At 52.4% G+C, this 23,122-nt stretch overlaps 1 protein-coding gene across 1 annotated transcript in view; it reads left to right on the top strand.

Moving 5' to 3' along the window:
* AFAP1L1 (actin filament associated protein 1 like 1) overlaps positions 1-23,122 on the top strand; it is a 39,976-nt gene that overhangs the window by 9,251 nt on the left and 7,603 nt on the right. Inside the window, 10 exon segments of the mRNA XM_065409247.1 lie at positions 9,746-9,874; positions 12,751-12,834; positions 13,548-13,645; positions 14,026-14,137; positions 15,369-15,467; positions 16,297-16,508; positions 17,313-17,492; positions 18,980-19,075; positions 19,530-19,614; positions 20,139-20,291. Coding sequence (XP_065265319.1) covers positions 9,746-9,874; positions 12,751-12,834; positions 13,548-13,645; positions 14,026-14,137; positions 15,369-15,467; positions 16,297-16,508; positions 17,313-17,492; positions 18,980-19,075; positions 19,530-19,614; positions 20,139-20,291 — 1,248 coding nt within the window.

Below are 23,122 nucleotides of genomic sequence, written 5' to 3'. Positions count from 1 at the left end.
AATCCATTTATTTTGTTGGTGGTGTTTGGAGCCCGGGTTGCCAACCCTCCAGGATTAAAGATTAATCTTTAATGAAAGGTTATGTCCTATGATGAAACCTCCAGGAATACGTCCAACCAAAATTGGCAACCCAAACTGGGCCTTGTGGCTCTGGAGCTGTTAGCAGGGGAGGGGGTTTCCTGCAGTAGCTTGACACTAAGCAGGCTGGTCCCATGTCTCTGTTCTTTCCTGCTCAGGAGCTCAGCTGTGTTACAGTGCACAGGAGCCCTGGTCTCTCAGCCAAGGGTCACACACCTCCTTCTCCCATCACAGACCAGCTGGGTGGGGCCTGCTCCCAAGCCTTGCTGAAGCTTTCCGGAGAGGGGTGGAGGTCTGATTCCCAGCCCCTCATGGTCTGGAGCCCAGCAATAGAGCAGGGTGTCTGCAAACCCCCTGCACGTAGACTGGTGGGGAGAGAGGCGCTGACCAATCCATCTCCGCCAAGGTGCTAAGGGGTTAATGTCTAGCTTGGCTCTGGTGAGGGAGAAGGAAACAGAAGGTTTGTGGAGATAGAAGTGCATCAGCTGAGGAGGCAGGAAGAGGCTTGTGAGGGCCGTATCCTGCCTGCATCCTGGACAGGCAGTGACCTGGGCTAGAAACCTGCCCCCAGAAACCAGAGTTGTCGGGGCTTCAGGTCCAGCCAGAGAAGAGGTGGGGAGAGAGTAGGGGGAACCTGGGTGTGTCTGGGCCCATCTCTACCAGATTCAGAGTCCGCATCAGCTCTAGGCCTGCAGACTCGCCACCCCCAAGTGAACAAAACTCCAGTCAGGCCCTGTGACGTTATTGATATAATCTGGGACCATATAGATCGTTGTTGCAACCAAGGTCCTGTAGTGGCACGCAAATCTTGTATAAAGGGGGTCAAAATGGGGTGTCTAAGACAAGGTTATGGTTTACTGGTTCTGATTAGGCTGTCTATATGTGTGTATCAATTGTAGTTGAAGTTATGAATATTGGCTCTATACTGTCTGTATTTCAAACTTATGCTATGCTGCTGGGTGACATCCCAGACAAACTGGTGTTAGCTCTGCCTAGCCTGCTTGATGGCCCATTAAGGACCATCAGCTATACAATGGACCCATTGAGAGAAGGCAAATATGCCTTGAGACTCAGCAAAGTATGCAGGAACTTGCCCATGTGACTCCAGACTCCATTTTGCTGTAATTTTCCACAGTAAGAACAAAGAGGTGTTCTTACACCTGGAAAAGACTATATAAGGCTGATGCCTCATCTCCATCTGGTCTTCAATCCTGCTTCATACCTCTGGAGGAACTTTGCTACAAGCTGAAGCTTTGAACAAAGGACTGAATGACCCATCCCAGCGGGGGATGTATTCCAGAGACTTGATTTGAACCTGCAGTTTATTCTATCGCTGCTGCAAGCCTGAACCAAGAACTTTGCCATTACTGTATGTAATTGATTCCATTTAACCAATTCTAACTCTCATCTCTATCTTTTTCCTTTTATGAATAAACCTTTAGATTTTAGATTCTAAAGGATTGGCAACAGCGTGATTTGTGGGTAAGATCTGATTTGTATATTGACCTGGGTCTGGGGCTTGGTCCTTTGGGATCAGGAGAACCTTTTTCTTTTACTGGGGTCTTGGTTTTCATAACCATTTGTCCCCATAACGAGTGGCACTGGTGGTAATACTGGGAAACTGGAGTGTCTAAGGAGATTGTTTGTGAGACTTGCAGTTAGCCAGTGGGGTGAGACCGAAGTCCTCTTAGTCTGGCTGGTTTGGTTTGCCTTAGAGGTGGAAAAAACCCCAGCCTTGGGCTGTAACTGCCCTGTTTGAGCAATTTGTCCTGAGTTGGCACTCTCAGTTGGGTTCCGCCAGAACCGCATTGTCACAGGCCCCCCAAAAACAGACTTTGAAAATGTTGGGTTCTTGTCTTTGGTTCGTAGCCTCTCAAGCTCACATTTTTCCAGCTGTTCTCTGCAATCCTGAGGCCTAGACATGGGCTCACTTTAAAAAGAGAGCTGGATTCTCACCTAGTCCTCTGGCACCAAGAGCTGGGGCTCTGAGAACCCCCCCAAACATCGAGAGACAATCGTAAGAGTTGGCAATGCTGGACCTCCGCTGTATTCTCTCCAGCTTGGCCAGGGCTGCCTGCTTAGTGTTGCTGCTCCCCACAGCCATGGGCTGACCCCAGGGGGCTGCTTCATGAGACGACCTGCTCCCACTTCTGCAGAGGCCACAAGCATGACCATGGAACTAGAGGGCTTCTGCCTGTCAGTCCATTTATCAAAGCAGCCGTGTTTCAAGGCTGGTGAACCCATCAGTCACGGACAGACTCCATCTGAGACCAGAGCATCTTTGGAAATAAATCTGGAAGAAGCCAGTGTCTCTCTCGCCATGTCTGGGAGTAGCAGCTGGACGGGCTTCTCTACAGGGTCCTTCCCCCTTGAGCTGGGCCAGCACTGCCCCCTGCTTAGTGCTCAGTTCTCCATCCTTCCTCAGGAGCAGAGCCTCGCCCGGAGAGAGACATAACCTGCCGGAACATGAGCTGGAGACACCTTCGCCCAGCAGCTGAACAACGACGAGCTCACAAGGCCCCCGTCTACATCTCCTGGGGCGTAAAGGGGTTGGAACGGCCCCTGGGGGAATTTTCCCCCCCTTCCATGCAGAGCTGCTCCACCTGATCCTGCGCCATCTCCCTCCAGTTCTGGCAATGGCAGAGGGTTGTGCTGGGGGCAGGCGTGCAAGTGGCCAGAGCACCTAGAGTCCGCTGCGTAAGGCTGCTGTAAGTGAGAGCAGCTCTGGAGGCCGTGCTGTGGCCCCCAGTTCAGCCTGCAGCCTGAGCTGCTCAGGGTGGCTTAAAGCCATCTTCGCCTTACCTCGCCTAGGCTGAACTCCTGAGAAGCCAGCCTAGACTCCGTCCGCAAGCACTTATACACCAGCATCCCTTCGAGCTCTGTTGAAATGCAGCTGCCTCTGGGATGGAAGGTGGCAGGTGCCATCAGCCATAAAGCAACACCACACCAAGCGAAGGAGACTCTTGTCTTGAAGCTGCAGCAAAGCCGTTTTCCATGGAAGCTGCAGGGGGAATTTAGACAGCTGTCTGAATTGGCATTTGGACAGGATGTGGGCTTTGCCCCCAACTATTGCAAGACACCCACAGGTCTTTAATGAACATTAGCAATCAGGACCCTTATTTTCCAATGCCTCCTGCAGCACAGCAACCTCTTGCACCGTGCGGGAGCATTGCCTTGATACTCACCCCGTAGGAGGCGGAGCATCCCCCACTGAGGTCAAGAGGAGCGAGCAGCTCCAAGCAAGCACCTCCTTAACGCAGATGGCACGGTGTTGTGGCCGGTCACGCTGCCAGTCCTGTTTAAAAACAACACCAAATCCCCCCCCTTCCCCCCCGGCCATGTGGCTCACCAGGCTTCCATTACGAATGGCAATGAGGCCTGTGTGGTTTGGGGGTTGCTGTGCAGGCATCCCAATCTAGGGGGTGGCACCCTCCCCTCAGGTGCCGGATCGCTCGCCTCCCACACGCCATAGAACTGAAGCTTTGTTCTGGTGGGGCTGGTGCATGCCCATGCTGTATATCTCGACCCTCCACCCCGCTCCACTCGTCAGCACATTCGAATCTCCCTGTGGTCAGCCCCAGGAACTCGCCTCCCACCACTCTGGCTGCGGAGCCCTGGAGCCCGCTGTGAACCGTGCCTGCTCGGATTTTGCTGACTCACAGTACGTGCACTTCTCAGAACAGGGTCTGGCTGATGTTTGTACTGATGCATGATCACTTTGGCAACCCCTGCAGCAATGGGGTTCACTGGGCATTCTCCTGGCCCCCTGAACTGGAATTCACAAATCTCTGCCTTCCTTCAGAGCCTGACCCTGGGTTGGCACCCACCACTTGTGCACTCAATACACTCTTGCCTGGTATGGTGACCAGCTGGCAGGGATTGTTATTCGGTCCCCAGGACCTGTGATGAAAATCAAAGGAGAACTTGGGTTTGGGGTATAGTTTGTTCTTGTCCTATTCCCACTCCCGACCAGACCACAGGCAAGACAAGAACTGGGTGTGCCGGGGAGGGTAACAGCAGCTGAGAAACTCATCCCATCAGTGGCAGATTAGTTCAGGGGTATCTTGTTGCTGTGCTGATGACACACTGATTCCCTGGAGGAAGCGGGGGAAGGGCTGGGCTGAAGGTACTTTGGAGAGAGAAGGTTCCCACAGCGGGACAGGGTCCCAGGTGGGGGGCTTGTTGAGCTGTATGAAATCAGCAGGGAGCGCTTGTTGACTTGGGAATGCTGCTCTCTACCCCCGAGCAAGCTGCAGTGACTGAGGAGTGCAAGTCTTTTCTCCCCTCCTCCTCCTCAGTGCTTTCCCCCTGGGGATCTCGGCTCATGCTGAGCCTGGTTGGTGGTTGTTTTTTTTTCTTTTCACTGCCTGTTCTTTACCATCGGGTAACTGTGGTGCAAGGAGGTCCTACGACTTACACTAATGTCTACACAGAGAATTAATGGCTGGCTCAACTGCAATTCTCCCACTGGGTCCTCAGCCTTTCCCTCCCTAGCCAACACTTTCCTGTCCTCCCAGATTTGCTGGCAACAGGTGATTGCTCAGACATGCCTAAGGAAAGACTCTATCTCTGGCTTCTGATGTTTCTTTCCTTTGCTGTTCTCTAATGGCAGGTTTTTCCTGTCCCTGGTGTTTTCTGCATCTGACTTGCCTTCTGCTCTCAAAGACCTGCCTTTTCTTGAAAGTGTCAAAGCCTCTGCTGTGCCATAATTAGCGGTGGGCAAACCTTAAACTGTTAGTTTAGATCCAAGCTAGCCCCCAGAAGTTCAGGTGCATTTCCAGACCTCCTCAGAATCCCCTGAGTCTGCAAAATTGGGCTGGAGATCTTGTGTGAGGCTTGCACGTGAGATTTCCATTGAGGTGTTGCTTCCATTTGGGCCAGAAGTACAGCAAGGCTGACCCAGTCACGCAGCACTTCTGCACTTGGTCCCACTAGGACCTGGGACAGCATGAAAATGAAAAATAATGGAACAAAGTAGAGGGGCAAACTTTAACTCTCAGCAGCTCGGTTCAGGCTGTGTGTGATATTTGCAACCTGTCTGGATCTTATCCACCCCAGCTCTCATGTCCCTAATCTGACAACCCTAAACCTGCACTTCCTATGCAGGCCAAAACCACGGATGGTAGCTCTGTGCTGGGGAGGGAGAAGCCAGTCTGATCAGCATCAGGGATACTCGGAGAGTGTGTAGTGCAGCCCAGCATAGCAGGAGGAGAAGACCTATGAAAGCTGCAGGGTGTGTTTTCTGGTATACGCTGTAGTATATATGGCTGGTATGGGTAACGTCTGCCTTGGGGTGCACAGAGATGGGAACTCGAGTGAGGAATTGGGTTAACAGCTATGTGATGTACACCTGCTTATTGGAAAGTTGCTTGCTATCTAGATTCTTGTATCCCCTTTCCCCACCTTCACCCCCACATAACTCAGCACGTTATCTGAGCAGGTCCCAAGTCCCTCAAAGCAGAAATAACAACGATGTCTCTTTCTTCCCAGCCTGTAGGGGAGAGAGGGGGGGAGAGAGAGAGAGAGAGAAGGAAAGCTAAGTTGAAGAAATGAGTCTTGCATTCAGTTGTGGAAGTGGTTAGTTCTGTGGTCATTCTTGTACTTTGTGGCCAGGAGTTCCATAGTCCAAATCCAGCTCTGCCTCCTGGACTAATCTGAGGGTCCACAGATTCATTGTTCCAGTGGAACATTACTGCCATTGGCGGCTAAGGTCATGGGCAGAGAGGCAATCTCTCGGTAGTTGGGCCAATTCCATGGAGAGCTTTGGATAACAGACCAGAGACCTGGAACTGGGCTCTGTGCTCCATGGGGAGCCAGTGCCAGGAGCATGTTCATGCCAATCTGTATCGCTAAGCGGACAGGCTGCCATGTTTTGTTCCAGTTGGAATCCCTTTTGGGATCTAGTGCTTTGTTCCACTTAATTATTGAAACTCATGGCTAGGAAGCCATGACTGCATAGATCAAGGTAGTCAGGCCTGTGTCTTGTAGGAGGGGTTGCAATCTTCTCATCAGGTGCAGACAGAAGTGAGCCTGTTTCACCACATGGTTATTTGGGTATCCAGTAGCACTGAGCAGTGTAGTGACTTACCAGTCTGAGGGCAGAGGCCCTCAAAAGAGGGGGATGTTCTAGGCTTGCTATGCCTAACATTTAAAGGTACAGTGTTAGCTGGCACTTTTTCACACATTTGATGGGTACGTCTACACCACCAGTGAAGGTGTGATTCTAGCACAGGTAGGCATTGACACCAGCGTGGGCATCTAGTACAACCAACAGGAGTAGTATAGATGTGGTGGCACAGGCTTCAGCGTGGGCTCACAACCTGAGTATTTACCTCAGGTCCCCAGCGAGCTTGTACTTGCTATCCTGTGCTGAAGTCCGTGCTGCCGCATCTTCCCTGCTATTGCTATCCTGTGCTAGCTAGGTTGAAGGGTATACCTGTCCGCGCTAGTCGTGCCTTCATGTGCTGTGCAGACATACCTAAACGTGTGATGGAAACAAGGCAGTGTAGACTTCTAACATGTTGCCTGTCTCCACTAGACCATGTTACTAACACCTTCTAACAGCGTCGCCTTTAAATCCAGCCAAGACAAACCTAGAGTGGAGGCAAGTTCTGTGGAGCAGTTTCGGTTTGTTTTGATCTAGCTAATATTCCCCCACCACCCCACCCAATATTGCCTAGGATCCACTTCACCCAGCTGCTGACTTTGGCCAGGCATGGAGAAAACTAGGCGATGGTGCAGTTCCCATTTGACACAAAGACTATAGAGCTGAGTGTCTTCTGTGTGCTGCTGGCACTTGAGTCTATGCTGCGTTGTCAGCTCTCCTGGAGGCCTCCTGTAGGTATTCAATAATACTGTGAGCCCTTTGGGGCAGGGGTTGTCTGTACAGTAGGTGACACAATGGGGCCCCACTCTGGCTGGGACCATTAGGCTCTATGGTCATAGGAGTGATAGAAGTTGAGGAATGCCCTGCTGAGCTATTTGAATAGTGATAATGAAAACTGTTCAAGATAGTTAAGACCAAAGCAGACTGTGAAGAACTTCAGAAAGATCTCACAAAACTAAGTGATTGGGCAACAAAATGGCAAATGAAATTTCATGTGGATAAATGTAAAGTAATGCACATTGGAAGAAATAACCCCAACTATACATACAATATGATGGGGGCTAATTTAGCTACAACGAATCAGGAAAAAGATCTTGGCTTCATCGTGGATAGTTCTCTGAAGACGTCCACGCAGTGTGCAGCGGTGGTTAAAAAAGCAAACAGGATGTTAGGAATCATTAAAAAGGGGATAGAAAATAAGACAGAGAGTATCTTATTGCCCTTCTATAAATCCATGGTACGCCCACATCTTGAATACTGCGTACAGATGTGGCCTCCTCATCTCAAAAAAGATATACTGGCATTAGAAAAGGTTCAGAGAAGGGCAACTAAAATGATTAGGGGTTTGGAACGAGTCCCATATGAGGAGAGATTAAAGAGGCTAGGGCTTTTCAGCTTGGAAAAGAGGAGACTGAGGGGGGATATGATGGAGGTATATAAAATCATGAGTGATGTAGAGAAAGTAAATAAGTTATTTACTTGTTTCCATAATACAAGAACTAGGGGCCACCAAATGAAATTAATGGGCAGCAGGTTTAAAACAAATAAAAGGAAGTTCTTCTTCACACAGCGCACAGTCAACTTGTGGAACTCCTTGACTGAGGAGGTTGTGAAGGCTAGGACTATTAGTGTTTAAAAGAGAACTGGATAAATTCATGGAGGTTAAGTCTGTTAATGGATATTAGCCAGGATGGGTATGGAAGGGTGTCCCAAGCCTCTGTTTGTCAGAGGGTGGAGATGGATGGCAGGAGAGAGATCACTTGATCATTGCCTGTTGGGTTCACTCCCTCTGGGGCACCTGACATTGGCCGCTGTCGGTAGATAGGATACTAGGCTAGATGGACCTTTGGTCTGACCCAGTACGGCCATTCTTATGTTATGTTCTTATGATCTGATAGGCCAGTGTTCCCCAGTGAGCTCAGCAGGTGGCCAGCTGTCTCCTGCCTATGACACAAGGTCAGAAGAGTCTGTATGTGTGTGTTTGCATAGTGAACACTGTCCAAGAGGTGTCTGGACAGGAGAGCAGCCACTCTCCAGATGACAAAGGGTGCTCTGCACAATGTCAACCTCGCCCTTCAGCCCCTCTTATCTCTCTCTCCCTCCCTCCCTGCTCTGTAGCAGCAGCTTGATTTTTAGCACCTCTGAAGATACCAACTGGCCTTTGCTGCATTCCACGCAGGGGTGTGAAAAGCTGCAGGAGCCCAGAGGTGGCTTGAGGGGGGTCTCTGGCCAGCCGGCCTTGTTGAAGCAGAAGCCACAAAGCAAAAGGGGCTCCTAAACCAGTTTAAAACAACACCAATCATGTGGAACTCTTTGAAGCAGCCCCTCTCTGCACCAAAGTGGGGAGGTGCAGAACGCTAGGCCTGCAAAGTCCTCTGGAAGCTCTGTTTTCCTTCCAAAACATATGTTCTCCTGCTCTTCCTCTGAAAATGGCTGCCAGCACCCAAGAGCTACCTTACAATAACAGTGCTGTGTCCATGTCTGACAGAGCGGAGAAAAAAATATAAGGAACGTAATTCCCAACCTTGCAAGGAGGGGGGTTATTTAAAAAACCATGATAGGAATTGAGGATCGGGTCAAGGAATAGGGGGAAATAATGTCAAGGACGTTATCTTTATTGGCAGCCGGGTGTCAGGTTAAGACCTGCTCAGTCTCAAGGCTTGGGCTGTGCCTACACTGCCACTTTCAGCGCTAAAACTTTAGTCGTTCAGGGTGTGAAAAAACAATCCCCTGAGCGACAAAAGTTTTAGCACTGAAAAGCGCCAGTATAAACAACGCCTTATCGCTGGGAGCTGCACTGCTGGCAATAAAGCTACCACCGCTCATTCGGGATGGTTATTTTATCGCTGGGAGAGCTCTCCCCCGGCGATAAAGCGTGACTGTGCTGCCCACGTCACAATGCTGCCGTGGCCACGCTGTGACATGGGCAGTGTAGACGTACCCTTAGAGTCTCTGCTCGCCCATCTTCCCCTTCACTCTTTGCCTGCAGTTGCCTCTGCTTGTAAATGCACAACGTGTTTTAGTTCTGGGTTGAGTGCGTTTAGTTTCTGAGACTATTTTATCTGATGTCCCCTTTGATCCCAAAGGGGAGGGGTCTGAAAAATGGACGCTGGCTCCAAACCAGTATGTGACTGACCCCCAAGAGAGGGGGTTTTATAGAGGGTATCCAAAAGCAGTGAGCAGGGTCCCCTGCCTGCAGGTGATGATCAGATGACCTGACAGAGTGGGTGCCCTCCTGCAGGATCAGCTGGAAATGGAGTTATTGTTTCTCCAGCTCCCTGGTAGGCTCTGCTGTATCTCTGTCCAAACACTCAGTCGGTGGTGGTGTGTGTGTTTATTATTTGTATTGCCGGAGCACCCAGGAGCCCCAATCCTGGACCAGGGCCCCATGGTGCAAGGCACTGTACAAACTCAGAACACAAACAGTCCCTGCCCCCAGGCTGCTTTTTCCTAGTTCCCCTCCAGCCTTTGTAGTAGCCCAAACCCCTCAGCCTGGATCGTTTTGTTCTCTCCTCCCCCAGCTGGCTCCCTGACTCCTGTTCTCTCTGCTGCTTTCCCCAGTGCTGGACCAGCTCCTCCCGGAGCTCAGCTTGCTGCTCAAGTTGCTGGATCATGAGTACCTGAGCGCTACCACCATGGAGAAGAAACTGGCCGTCTCCACTATCCTGCAAAAGCTGCAGCCCCCTGCAGGTCAGTAAGCTCTCCTGGCCCCTACTGTACACCGCCTCGCTCCGCTTCTTCTCCCCCCACTTCTCTCCAGGACTGCCCTGAGGTTTAACTGGCTTTGCAAAGGAGGCTCTGCCCCCGCCTAGGGGCAGGGGCCAGTGTCATGCCTCCAGTCTGCACAGCCCCAGCACAGATCTGGTCTGTGCAGCACGCTTGCTTTTACAGCATTAAGTTTGGGAGGATGCCCTGGGTGGAGAAGCCTGGTTCTAAATTAGACTGGATGTCAGAACCCCTCTTGGTGCTCTGGGGTAAAGCCTTCCCGTAGGCTGCAGGAGTGAGGGCCTGGGAGCTGTCTGTCTCCTGGGGGATTCGCAGATCTGTCCGTGGAGCTGGGGAGGAGAAGAGCTTGTCTCAGCCAAGGACTCTCCATGGCAAACAGACAGTGCAGTCTCCTGGCTGTGGGCAGAGAGAGATTGTAGTTCAGGCATCAGGACTGGACTCTTCTGCAGCAGCCAGGGAATTTGGAGTAACCGTCATGGGCAGCCGTAGAAACTGCCTTTTCCTTCATCCAGTGCAGTGAATATAAAATGGGGATACAGAAAACTGAGGTGAGGCATGAATGAACTAGCACTGGCTCTCCTCTAGCTCATGAGGCAGAGCATTCAGCCAGGAAGGTGGAGCACCCAGCCCTTGGATCTCTCTAGAGAGTCATTTATTGCTTGGCTGCATATCCGACCCCTTTATTGATGAGGTGCATGACTCCCTCTGGTGGTTTTTTCATGCAAAGAAAAAGTCCTCCAGTTGACCTTGAGTAGCAGAGATACCGGCATTAAACAATAGCTGGCAAGATCCCACTGCTCTACCCTTTTGATTTATTCAAGCCTTCTGGATACCGACGAATTCTCTGTATTTATTACTGTTTCACCTGCCGTGCAATGGGAGCTGCAGGCGCTCTGGGATGGAAAGTTCTCTGGTTTCAGTGCGACATGTCTCCGTATCCTCTGCTGAAGCGCTTGCTCGTATCGTCCTTTGGCACTGCTCCTTGGCAAACCCTGGCAGATCCCTGCTGCAGCAGGACCCCCATGAGACCTCTTTTCCCCTTTCTCCAGCTGTCGGACGTCAGAGTTACACAGCATGTGTACATCAGGCCGACTGGCACACTCCTGCGCACTGACACCGGCAGCTCCTGTGCAAACAGGCCCAGCCCAGGGAAGGGAATTGTTGTGACTGGGCTGGAATTGCTCTGCATTTCCTGTGGAAACACTCATTCCCACTGGCCTTCCTGCTGGCAGTTTCTGCTGAGAGGGGATAGGCTTCACACCTGGAGGGCCGCCTCCTCCCCATGGCACCCCGCAGAGTGAAAATATCCCCGTGGGACCCTCTGAAATGACCCTCCGTGGGATGGAGAGTTGTAGGTTTCCCCCCTGTGCTTCCTTATCCTTGCTCTGTGTCGTTCTGTGCACTCCAACTTCTTCGCCAGCCACCTCCCTGCTGCTCTCCCCCCCTCGGGCTGCTGCCCTTGGGAACCAGGTGTCCTTGTGAGGGGTGCTGCAGATGCGCATGCGTGGTCTGATTAGCTGGGCTGGCTGCCCCTATGGCTGCAGTGGTCTCTTGGGTTACTACTCCTGGGGAGCTGGGTGTGTGCCCATTTGAGGGGGGTCCAACAGAGTTGTATATCTTGACTTTAGCAAAGCTTTTGATACGGTATCCCACAGTATTCCTGACAGCAAGTTAAAGTATGGATTGGATGAATGGAAAGGTGGCTAGAAAGCTGGCTAGATTGTCAGGCTCAACGGGTAGTGATCAACGGCTCGATGTCTAGTTGGCAGCCGGTATCAAGCAGAGTGCCCCAGGGGTCGGTCCTGGGGCCGGTTTTGTTCAACATCTTTATTGATGTGGATGATGGGATGGATTGCACCCTCAGCAAGTTTGCTGCAAGAAACTGGGGGGAGAGGTAGATATGCTGGAGGGTAGGGATAGGGTCCAGAGTGACCTAGACAAATTGGAGGATTGGGCCAAAAGAAATCTGAGGTTCAACAAGGACAAGTGCAGAGTCCTGCACTTAGGATGGAAGAATCCCATGCACTGCTACAGGCTGGGGACCGAATGGCTAAGCAGCAGTTCTGCAAAAAAGGATCCGGGGATTAGTGGATGAGAAACTGGATATGAGTCAGCAGTGTAGCCTTCTTGCCAAGAAGGCTAACGGCATATTGGGAGCATTGCCAGCAGATTGAGGGAAGCGATTATTTCCCTCTATTCGGCACTGGTGAGGCCACATCTGGAGTATTGCGTCCAGTTTTGGGCCCCCCACTACAGAAAGGATGTGGACAAATTAGAGAGTCCAGCGGAGGGCAACAAAAATCATCAGGGGGCTGTGACACATGACTTGCGAGGAGAGGCTGAGGGAACTGGGCTTATTTAGTCTGCAGAAGAGAAGAGTGGGGGGGATTTGATAGCAGCCTTCAGCTACCTGAAGCGGGGGGGGAGGGCGTTCCAAAGAGGACGAAGCTCGGCTGTTCTCAGTGGTGGCAGATGACAGAACAAGGAGCAATGGTCTCGAATTGTAGTGTGGGAGGTCTAGGTTGGATATTAGGAAACACTTTTTCACTAGGAGGGTGGTAAAGCATTGGAATGGGTTACCTAGGGAGGTGGTGGAATCTCCATCCGTAGAGGGTTTTTAAGGCCTGGCTTGACAAAGCCCTGGCTGGGATGATTTAGTTGGTGTTGCTCCTGCTTTGAACAAGGGGTTGGACTAGATGACCTCCTGAGGTCTCCTCCAACCCTAATCTTCTATGATTCTAAGAGTTCCCTGGGCTGGCCATGCCATCCTGCCCTGCCCATGCAGTCAGAAGTTGACTTTGCTCCTCCCCAGCAGTGGTAATGTCCTTTCTCCTTCTCAGGGAAGGCTCTGGACTACATGTACGTGAACACCGCAGCCCTGCAGAACAGCACCAGCTTCGTGGAGTCCCTCTTTGAAGAGTTTGGTACGTACAGCTCAACCAGCTCATCACCAGTCTGGAGATCCCTCCACACCTTGCTGGCCATGCAGCTGAACTGCTGACTCTCTAGCTATTGCTCCAGCCTACAAGGCTCAGAGCTCAACTCCCACAACCCCAGGCAGAGGGCCGACTCCCTCAGCAGTGGGAGTGAAGCCCCATCCTTTGGATGACCCGTTACTCAAGGGCTCTAGTCCCTCTTTGTTGGCTACCCAGGTGACTGCTCCCAGGGCAGGGATGGAAAGAGCAGGATATAACCTTGGTGTAGTGGGAACATTCACCGCACCAATAAAACTAGATCCACTTCCCGAAGTGGGGTGTGACCCCATTGCTGTCACACTGGTCTATGCAGTTCCTTCACCCCCTTCCCCCCAATATCTAGCTCACTTTGAGGCACCCAAATACGAACGTGACTATAGAAACGCCAAAGCTTGTTCCGCTTGGGAAGATGTGGTGTGAAGCCCACAAAAGCTTATGCCCAAATAAATTTTAGTCTCTAAGGTGCCACAAGGACTCCTTGTTGGTTTTGGACTATGAATGACGTTCTTGTGACAACAGGCTAATTCTGGTGTGGGCTGGGGGTGGTCAGTGTGTGTGGCACTGAGAAAGAGAGAGAGACCTTCCCTGAAGGTCTGTTTGGGGAGCCCTGTCCCTGGCATCATTGCTTGGCTTAGCATCTCTTTTCTCTAACCCCCCTCCAGACTGTGATCTGCGGGTTCTCCAGGATATGCAGGAGGATGATGGGGACACCAGCGAGGGCATTGGCTTGGAGCTCACAAGGAGCCATCCATCTAAAAATGTGAGTCCAGCCACCTCAAAATCTCCATCCCCACAGGTTCTTGGGGCCCTGTCACAGTCACGTGGTAGTGAAAGGACAAGAACTGGAAGCATTTGGGTTGGAACGTGACTATGGCTGGGCTGGGGCTTCTCAAGCCACAGTCCCTGTCTGCTCTGAGGGGGTGGAAGCAGACAGCGAAAGGGGAGGGTCTGGGCTCTGGGTTTGATAACCTCTTGGATGGGGAGAGGCACACGCAGATCCAGGAGGCTGGGGAGGAGACTTGTTACCCTTCTCTTGCCGTTATGGGAACAGCTCTTGTTGATGGCCCCTTGGACACCCTGTAACTCAGCCCCATCCTGCTCCTTCACTCTAATTCACACTGGTCTCTCTCTCCTTTGTAGGCTCCCAGGGACCCTCCTCCACCACTTCCCACAACCCCCCCACCTGAAGATTACTACGAGGAGGCCCTGCCTCTGGGCCCAGGCAAGGCCCCTGAATACATCACCTCACGCAGTGAGTCTGACCCTAGTAAACTGGAAGCTCCTGTGGGGAGGGGACTGGAGAACACCCAGCAGACTGGCCACGGGCATGTCTGGCATGGGAGCTGCGGAGCCAATCAAAACCAGGAGCCCTTGCCAGCATCCCACAGGGGGCTGACCCTCACTGGCTTGTCTTGGGGAAAGCAATGACCTGGGGTGGGGGCAGTGGCACTCCTGTCCCTGCTGCCTTCCCAAAACGCCTCAGTCAGGGCTCAGTGACCAGGAATGTTGAGATCCTGATGCAAGACAATCTCTCCCACAACTGGCCTAATGGCTTAGGGCAGGGAGAAGGGGGGGGGCTAAGGGGCAGCAGGTTCACTGGGAGCTGGATTTGATCTGCTTCAAGTCCTGGTCTCTGTGAGGCCTTTGGAATGAACAAAGCCCCAGTCCTGGCTCCTGCTGTGTGCAGAGAGAGTGAAGGGGATCTTTCACCCAGTAGCAACACCTGCCAGCCCCTTTGGGAGTGACATTACTGGGCTCCTAAGGAGCTTCTATCCAGGGCCTGATGTGGGGCAGCTGCCCTGAGCACGCTTGGGCAGGGGCTCCAAGACCCCCCCCACAAGGGAAGGAAGAGATTTCCCCAAAGTGGGAGGTTTTGCTTTGTGTTTCTCTCTGGTGTAGGATTCAGCCCCTCAAATGCTCCCTCCTCTCCCAGCTGCTGAGCTCAATGCCTGTGTGAAGGGCAGCCTGAGGGGAGGGGGAGGGAGCGCTCCCAGGCCCTGTATGTGAAGGGGGAGTGTGTGCTGAGCCTCTCCGGGAGTGGCTGTGACCTTGGAGGAATGTCAGGAAAGGAGCAGGGTGCTTTTCCCAAACCATGTCACTTGGCAGCCGGTCTCCTTCCTCCTGTGGGCGGGGCTGTCCGGTGGCTCCTGGGGAGCTGGCAGAGGAGGGAAGGGAGGTTTTCTGCTGCTGAGGCCTTTTCAGATTAGCCTGTGGACAAAGTCCTTCCCCTTCTCCCACCACTTTGTGCTTCCATCCAGCTATAAGTGCACCCATGTCTAATCGTTACACGTGGCCTTGGTGCTGAGCTGGAGCTGGTGTTGGCAGCTGTGAGAGCTCCAAGCTGTGGCATGACTTGCTTCAGCGCAGCCTTCTGATGGGCCCTGTCACCAGTGTCTGTGCCACGCACGTGCCCTGTTAATATCCCAGTCCCTGTGCAGGGGTCTCCTTTATCACAAATTTCACACCCTTTGCTCTCTCTGCAGATAGCTCCAGTCCCCCCAACTCAATCGAGGATGGCTACTATGAGGACGCAGACAGCAACTACCCTGTTACCAGGATGAATGGGGAGCAGAAAAACTCCTGTAGGTACCAGGGCAAAGGCTCTTCAAGACAGGTGCCTAACCAGGGGGAAGAGCCAAAGGGGATGAGCCATCAGCCTGATGGATGGGGGTTGGGTGGGGAATCCTACACAGAGCCAAAGGGTACCTAGGAGTCTGCATGGACCACAGCCCTGTGGTAACCATCAATGGTAGTTCTGTGGCCTTCAAGGCAGGAATTGCTCTAGGTGTTGCAAGGAGAGCGAGGAAGAGAGCCCGGGTCTATTTATTTCTGGCAGTTTATAACCAGGTATAAGAGGCACCCACCTGCTGCTCTGGGAGCCCTTGACTTTAGTTAAAGTAACCGTGCAATGAAAACAACGACAGCAGCCTGAGAAAAGCTTCAGCTGCCTGGGCAAAGAGCTGCATCCTGGAGCATCCCTTGGAGGTCAGTAGTCCCTGAGCAATTCAGACCTGTACGCTGATCTTACACAGGCTGCTCAGCAAACACTCAGGCCTCTTGCATGTCCTAGCCAGTGACTTCTCCAAGAGCGTCTCTCCATCTAAAGAGAAGGTTTGTCACACGTAAGAGGTCACTTAGAGCCCTCCATGCTTTGCATATTTCATAAAGGGAAATGCCAATGCAACTTGAAAAAGAGCTGGAGGAAAATGAAAATTGTTAGTGTTGACCTGCTGCTGTTCCAGAGTTTGATTTCCCTCCCCCCTGCCCCACACACACAAAGGCTTTCTTTCCCAAGACACTGCTAGGAGAAGGTGATCCTCCAGGCTGAAGTCCCACTCCATGTGCAGGGCATTGGAGCTCCGTTGTCAGTAGCATCCTGAGGTGACTGGGAGGGTCTCTGCTTCCTTCCAGACAATGACTCTGATGCGATGAGCAGCTCCTATGAGTCATACGATGAAGAGGAGGAGGATGGGAAGGGCCAGCGGCTGACACACCAATGGCCGTCAGAGGAAGCTTCTATGAACCTGGTGAAGGACTGCAGGATTTGTGCCTTCCTGTTGCGTAAGAAGCGCTTTGGGCAGTGGGCCAAGCAGCTGACAGTCATCAAGGACAACAAACTCCTGGTGAGACTTTAGCTTCCCGAGTGCTGGGGAGTGCAGGGGGACCCAGGATACAGGAAATCTTTGCGGAGATCTGGAGTCTGAGAGATCCTAGGCTGGAGAAACGGGGAGCCTCCTGTGTATAGGGTGCAAGTGAGCCAAGTGCACCAAAGGACATGCAGCAGCTATGCCAATCCCTGCTTACAAGTGGACTAACCATGCATGTTCAGTGACTTGTTTGAGTAAATGAAAGGCTGTGTCTTCCATGGGGGCGTGAGCAGGGCTGAGACTGCCTTTCATGGCAATGTTGCGTATCTAATCCATACCTGCTGTGCAGAATAACAGCACCTCGGAAGCACTTATACCGCGAGGCCCACAGTCCAGGTCTCTACCCAGAAGCCATCAGGGTTCATCCTGCATATTTATCCCTGGAAAAATTAATGCAAAGTCCTCATGCAGGTCAGTTACCTTGGAGACATTGTGGCCCAGAGAGTAGGGTACAGGACTATCCAGGTTCTGTTCCTGGTTCTGGGAAGGGAGTGTTGTCTAGTGGTGCGAGCAGGGACTCCTGGGTTCTGGTCCTGGCCCCTTCTGTGACTTTGGCTGAGTCACTTCCCTGTAGCTTCCTCCTCTGTAAAATGAGGCTAATGATACTGTGCCACCTCTGTGAATTGCTACGAGGTCGCTAGATGAAGCCCCGTGTAAGGGCAGACAGAGCTTCAGCAGGGATACTCCCCCTTTGTGCTAGCACGTTCGTTCTCCGCAGCCTGGCAGGAGATGCAGGCAGGCCTCGACTCTGGGGGAAACGGTTGTCTCTACTTCTTTTAGTGCTACAAAAGCTCCAAGGACCGGCAGCCACACCTGGAGGTGCCCCTGAGCGCCTGCAGCGTCAACTATGTGCCCAAGGACGGGCGCCGCAAGAAGCATGAGCTGCGCTTCTCTCTGCCAGGGGCCGAGGCTCTGGTGCTGGCAGTGCAGAGCAAAGAGCAGGCTGAGGAGTGGCTGAAGGTACCTCTTACTGCAGCTTATGCCTTTCTCCCTAGCCCACGCCACTGGCCACACAGGCTTCCTTTCCCCATGTGACCAGCCTTTGTCCTTCTGCTGGAACCTCCTCCTTGTTCTGGTGCCGTCTCAGTACATGGCCCAGCTCCTGTGATCCCTGTCTGACGTAATGGCTAGGCAGGTTAGCTGCCTTCATGGGAAAGGCCTAGCGTCCAGTGCTGCCTTATCTCTGAAGGGAAGGAGATTTTCCACTTATCTTTTATCATTCCTGCCAGACTGGGACACCAGCTGTGGGGCGAGCTACCAGGCCCAGGGAGCCCCGGCCCCTTTCCGCTCCCTGTGTGATAGGCTGGAGTCCCATAGGCAAAGGGACAGGGGAGCTGTTTGTTTACCCTCCCCCTCCTTTTTCCTGCCTTTGTCTGCCAGTGGGAGGCTGTGTAGCTTGGAAGCTGTTTGGTGAAGTCACCGGATCTGCGTCTGAGCTGGCAGCATGTAAAGGCCTGAAACAGGAGCGCATTTAAATAGCACCACCTCGCCCCTGGGGAGCATGAGCCCCTGCCCACCTCAAATCTGCTGATGTGGGGCATTTCACTGCTGAAAGATTGGGACGCCAACGCTGCCCCATTGCACTGCACTCCAGGGCTCCTGGTGCTGTCAGATCCTCCCTACCCAGCCTGGCTACTGCATGTGCCTTGGTCAAGGGCCATGTGGGGGAGGAGGAGGGATTGGAGAACTTCTCCCGGGCTGAACCTGTGTGGAGATTAGCAAGAAGTTCTGGTCACCCACATTATGATTGTAGCAGCTTTTCGACACCCCTCTCCTTTTGCTGGCTGGCAGGGATGGGACGCAGGAAGGCTGAAGTAGTGCAGGGTGGGTTGTTCTCATGCCGTGTCCATCCTGACAGGCATCTCCCCAGAGAGCCTAGGCTCACCACAACCTCACAGGAAGGATGGTCAAGGCCCTAGTCTGGGACTCAGGAGACGCAGGCTCAATTCCCTGCTCTGCTACAGCCTTCCTGGGGATCAGTACATAAAAGATTGTGGTGCTCAGATGCTATCTATGGTGATGGGGTTGTATAGGTATCTTGGGCAGAACCCCTGTAGGAGATTGACAAAGCTTCCCAGATCAGCTAGCTGGAACCTAAGGGGCCTTTGTGACTGTAGTCTGAGTCCTCGTTAAATGTCCCTAAACCTTTTTAACGACCAAACTATTTATTATTTCAAACAGGACTTTGTGGAGGGAGTTTTAAGAAGACCCTGCTCCAAAGGGAGCTTTTCAGGGCGCAACATGCTGCTTTGTCCCCTCTGGAAGGCAGCAGGGAACTGGATCATTCCAGGAAGGGATAGTTCATAAATAGCTACGGCAAAATGCTGTTTGCTGTGGTCAGGTCAAGCAGTGTGGTCAGAGCTCCTCTGTTACTGGGGTAACGACTGGGGGCTCAGTCGCTCCCAATGGGTCCTGAGAGGCCGGTGCTGAGTGGTCTGTCTCCACAGGTGATAAAGGAAGGGAGCAGTGCCAATGGAGGAGGAACAGGTGGGACTGAAGACCCTACATCCCCCGTGCTGCATTGCAAGATGGACCTTGACAAGGTGTCTCTCCCCTGCCAGTGTGGGTGGCTGGGGGTTAGTGATACACAACAGAAGGGAACCGTGACTAAACTCTCCGGAATCAGGCAGCTGAAGGCTGGGTTCTACAAGATCAGCCTTGCTCTCAATGTTTGCATGGCCCATCTGTGGCACCCACTACGATAGCAGAAGGGGACCCCCTCCAATGGGCAACAAAGAGCCAAGACCATCTCCCCAGCCAGCCCTGGAATGAAGATGGGGGTTCCTCTAGGGGGGTGGGGCATATGCCCTTTCCTGTCCCCCTGCCTAGGGTGGGGCTATCAGGAGCTAGGCTGGACACTGAGCTTTGCCAAACTCGCAGAACTCCGGTCAGGGATGGTCACTCAGTGCGGCATTGACGTGGTTAAAAGCCATGGGGGGGAGGAAGGGATGGAGAGAGGAACTGCACTGAAATGGATGCCTGCCCTCCTCCCCGCAGAGGTTATCGCAAGACAAACAGACGTCTGACTCGGACAGCATGGCAGCAGGGGAGAACTGCTCCCCCATGAGCCGAAGGGAGCGCGGTGAGAGCCCCAGCCCCACTCTGACCATTGTGGGCCCATGGGCTGGCATTGCTGTGGGAAGGGGTGGGGGGAGGGTCCACCCCACTGCAGAAAGCATCCTCATCACCTCTCTGCAGCTGTCTCAATAAGCCGCCTGCTGCCGGGAGGTGGGAAGGGGGCACCCATGCCTGCTGGCACAGCTTCCCCTCACTGCCATGCGGCCCTGCTGCATGTGATGGAGTTGCTGAGGCCCCTGCCACAGAGGAATATTTGCAGCCTCTGCCTGAATCTGCCCCTGGCTCCATGCACCAGTTCTCTGAAGTGCAACAGTTGCTGGGGGTGGGGATGTCCTGCTCTTGCCCTGTCAGTGTATCTCTTCCCCCTCTTCCCTCCTCTCCCTGCCACTGTCTGACACCCGAAACCCCTTCCTGCTCTCATGGCAAATCCCAGCCTGAGAGATGGCACCATAGTGACCTCTCCGCTTTGGCCAGCCTCTGGGGGGGTTGCCATTTACTCCTGAGCTGAGCTCTCCTCCCTGTTCCCAGGGAAAGGCAAGAAGAGCGGCTTGGCTGAACTGAAGGGCTCGGTGAGCCGGGCAGCCGGGAGGAAAATCACCAGGATCATCAGCTTCTCCAAAAAGAAGCCATCCCCTGAGGACACCCAGACGTCCTCCACCGAGGAGGACATCCCCTGCTGTGGTTCGTACCTAGGGCTCTGGGGAGATGGGAGCAAGAAGGGGGTTTTCTGGATCTAGGTGGACGTTGTTTCTAGGGGACTTGGTGCCAGGTGTAAGTTGTGCCACAATGCCTTTCTCTTGCCCATCGGACGGACCACCCAGAAGGGGGATGGGGACACTATCCAAGACACAGGGAATTTCAGTATTTCCTCTGAATTCCACCCATAACTCACTAGCTCCGCAACAGCATCAGGGACTCTGCCATGACATGGAAAGGGATTTCCTGCTACAAGCATGTAGCCTGGGATTGACCTCCTCCATCACCCACACCCACACCCACCCACCCACCCCTTTTCTAGCTCAGTGTCCCCAGTCCATGATTGTAGGACCAGACTATTTCACCCAGGGCAGAGCACTCCGGGTACACATCTGGGGAGGCGCTGGGGACCACACAGCTGTCAGGTGCTCTCTGTGTTAAGTGCCATGTGAACAGGGTGATTTGGTTTTCTCTCTTCTAAGCTACAGCGGTAGAGCTAAAGCCTGCAAGTTACATAAACAATTGGAACAAGTTATTAAACAATCCATTTGTAAACACCTAGAGGAGAGGAGAGTTCTAAGGAACAGCCAGCATGGATTTGTCAACAAATCATGCCAAACTAACTTAACTTCCTCCTTTGACAGGGTTACTGGCTTAGTGTATGGGGAGAAGCAGTAGATGTGATATGTCTTGATTGAGTTAGGCTTTTGACACAGTCCACATGACATTCTAATAAGCAAACTAGGGAAATGTGGTCTAACTGAAATTTCTATAAGGGGGGAGCACAACTGGTTGAAAGACAATAGTCACTTAGAGTAGTTCTCAATGGCCTGCTGTCAAATTTGGGAGGGTGTATCTAGTGGGGTTCCACGGGGCTCAGTCCTGGGTTTAGTACTAGTCAATATTTTCACTAATGACATGGATAATGGAGTGGGGAGTATGCTTATAAAATGTGTAGATAACACCAAGCTGGGTGGGGTTGCAAGCACTTTGGAGGCCAGGATTAGAATTCAAAAGAACCTTGACAAATTGAAGAATTGGTCTGAAATCAACAAGATGAAATTGAATAAAGACGAGTGCAACGCACCACTACAAAAGGGGAAATAACTGGCTAGATGGTAGTACTGCAGATCTGGGGGTTGTAGTGGACCACAAATTGAATGAGTCGACAATGTAATGCAGTTGCAAAAAAGGCTATAATTATTCTGGGGTTTATTAACAGTGGAGAAAGTCCAGAGGAGAATAACAAAAATGATAAAAGATTTAGAAAACCTGACCTATGAGGAAAGATTTAAAATACTAGCATGTTTAGTCTTGAGAAAAGAGGACTAAGGAGGGACCTAATAAGTCTCCAAATATGTTAACAGCTGTTATAAACAGGGTGATAATCAGTTGCTCCTCATATCCACTGAAGGTAGGACAAGAAGTAATTGCCTTCTCTGCAGCAAGGGCTATTTAGGTTACATATTAGGAAAAACTTTCTAACTATAAAGGTAGATAAGCTCTGGAATAGACTTCCAGGGGAGGTTGTGGAATCCCTGTCATTGGAGGCTTTCAGGAACAGATGGGCCACACCCACACACCTGTCAGGGATGATCAAGGTTTACGTGGTCGTGCCTCTGTGCAGGGGACTGGACGTCATGACTTTCCAAGGTCCCTTCCAGCCCTATGACTCTGAGTTAGTAAGCTGCTCAAAATGCCCTCTGAGATAAGATGCTGCTAAAGAAAATCAATGAAGCCCCATATGTCTGTCTCAGGCTACATCTACACTACAGGGGGGGTCGATTTAAGATACGCAAATTCAGCTACGCGAATAGCGTAGCTGAATTCGACGTATCGCAGCCGACTTACCCCGCTGTGAGGACGGCGGCAAAATCGACCTCCACGGCTTCCCGTCGACGGCTCTTACTCCCACCTTCGCTGGTGGAGTAAGAGCGTCGATTCGGGGATCGATTGTCGCGTCCTGACGGGACGCGATAAATCGATCCCCGAGAGGTCGATTTCTACCCGCCGATTCAGGCGGGTAGTGTAGACCAGGCCTGAGAGACTCATACTGGCCCCCATTCCCATAGCACCCGAGTGCATCACAATCTTGGATGTAGCTATCCTTGCTACACCCCTGGGAGATAGGGAAGTGCTCTTATCCCATGGGGAACTGAGGCACAGAGACCAAGTGATCAGTCACACAGGCGGTCTGTGGTGGAGCTGGAAACGGACTCCAGGTCTCTTTAGTCCCAGGCTAGTGCCCTAACCACTGGACCATTTACCTCATGAATCCTGCCCCCAAAACAGAGGGGATGAGCATGGTAACCTCATAAGGCTTCTGCATCTACAGTTTCTGTGGACAAATCCTAATATCCTTACTTGGGCAAACGTCCCGTTGACTTCAGCAGAGATTTTGCAGAGTATGAACTTACTAAAGACCAAGCTGCACTTGGGCCTTTGATTTTGAGTTCTGCAGTTCTAAGGGGCAGATCTGCTGGTGTCCAGAGAGAGGGTCCTGCCCCTGTGCAGTGCTTTGTGGGGTGCTTTCACTGCCAGAACAATGTGGGGGAACAAGGCCTACCCAGAGGTAGGGAGATCGGCAGTGATTCCCTGACAGGCCTGGACATATCTTGGTAGGATACCGCAGAGCAGCATTTCAGACTCTGGGTATATCTACACTGCAGTTAGACACCCGCGGCTGGCCTGTGCCAGCTGACTCGGGCTCGTGGGGCTTGGGTTGCAGGGCTGTTTAACTGTGGTCTACATGTCCAGGCTTGGGCTGGAGCCCCAGCTCTAGGACCCTGTGTGGTGAGAGGGTCCCAGCTGCAGCC

Source organism: Emys orbicularis, chromosome 8 (genome assembly GCF_028017835.1).
Source record: "Emys orbicularis isolate rEmyOrb1 chromosome 8, rEmyOrb1.hap1, whole genome shotgun sequence".
In the NCBI taxonomy this organism is placed as follows: domain Eukaryota; kingdom Metazoa; phylum Chordata; order Testudines; family Emydidae; genus Emys; species Emys orbicularis.
This window is presented reverse-complemented; position numbering and strand designations above follow the sequence as displayed.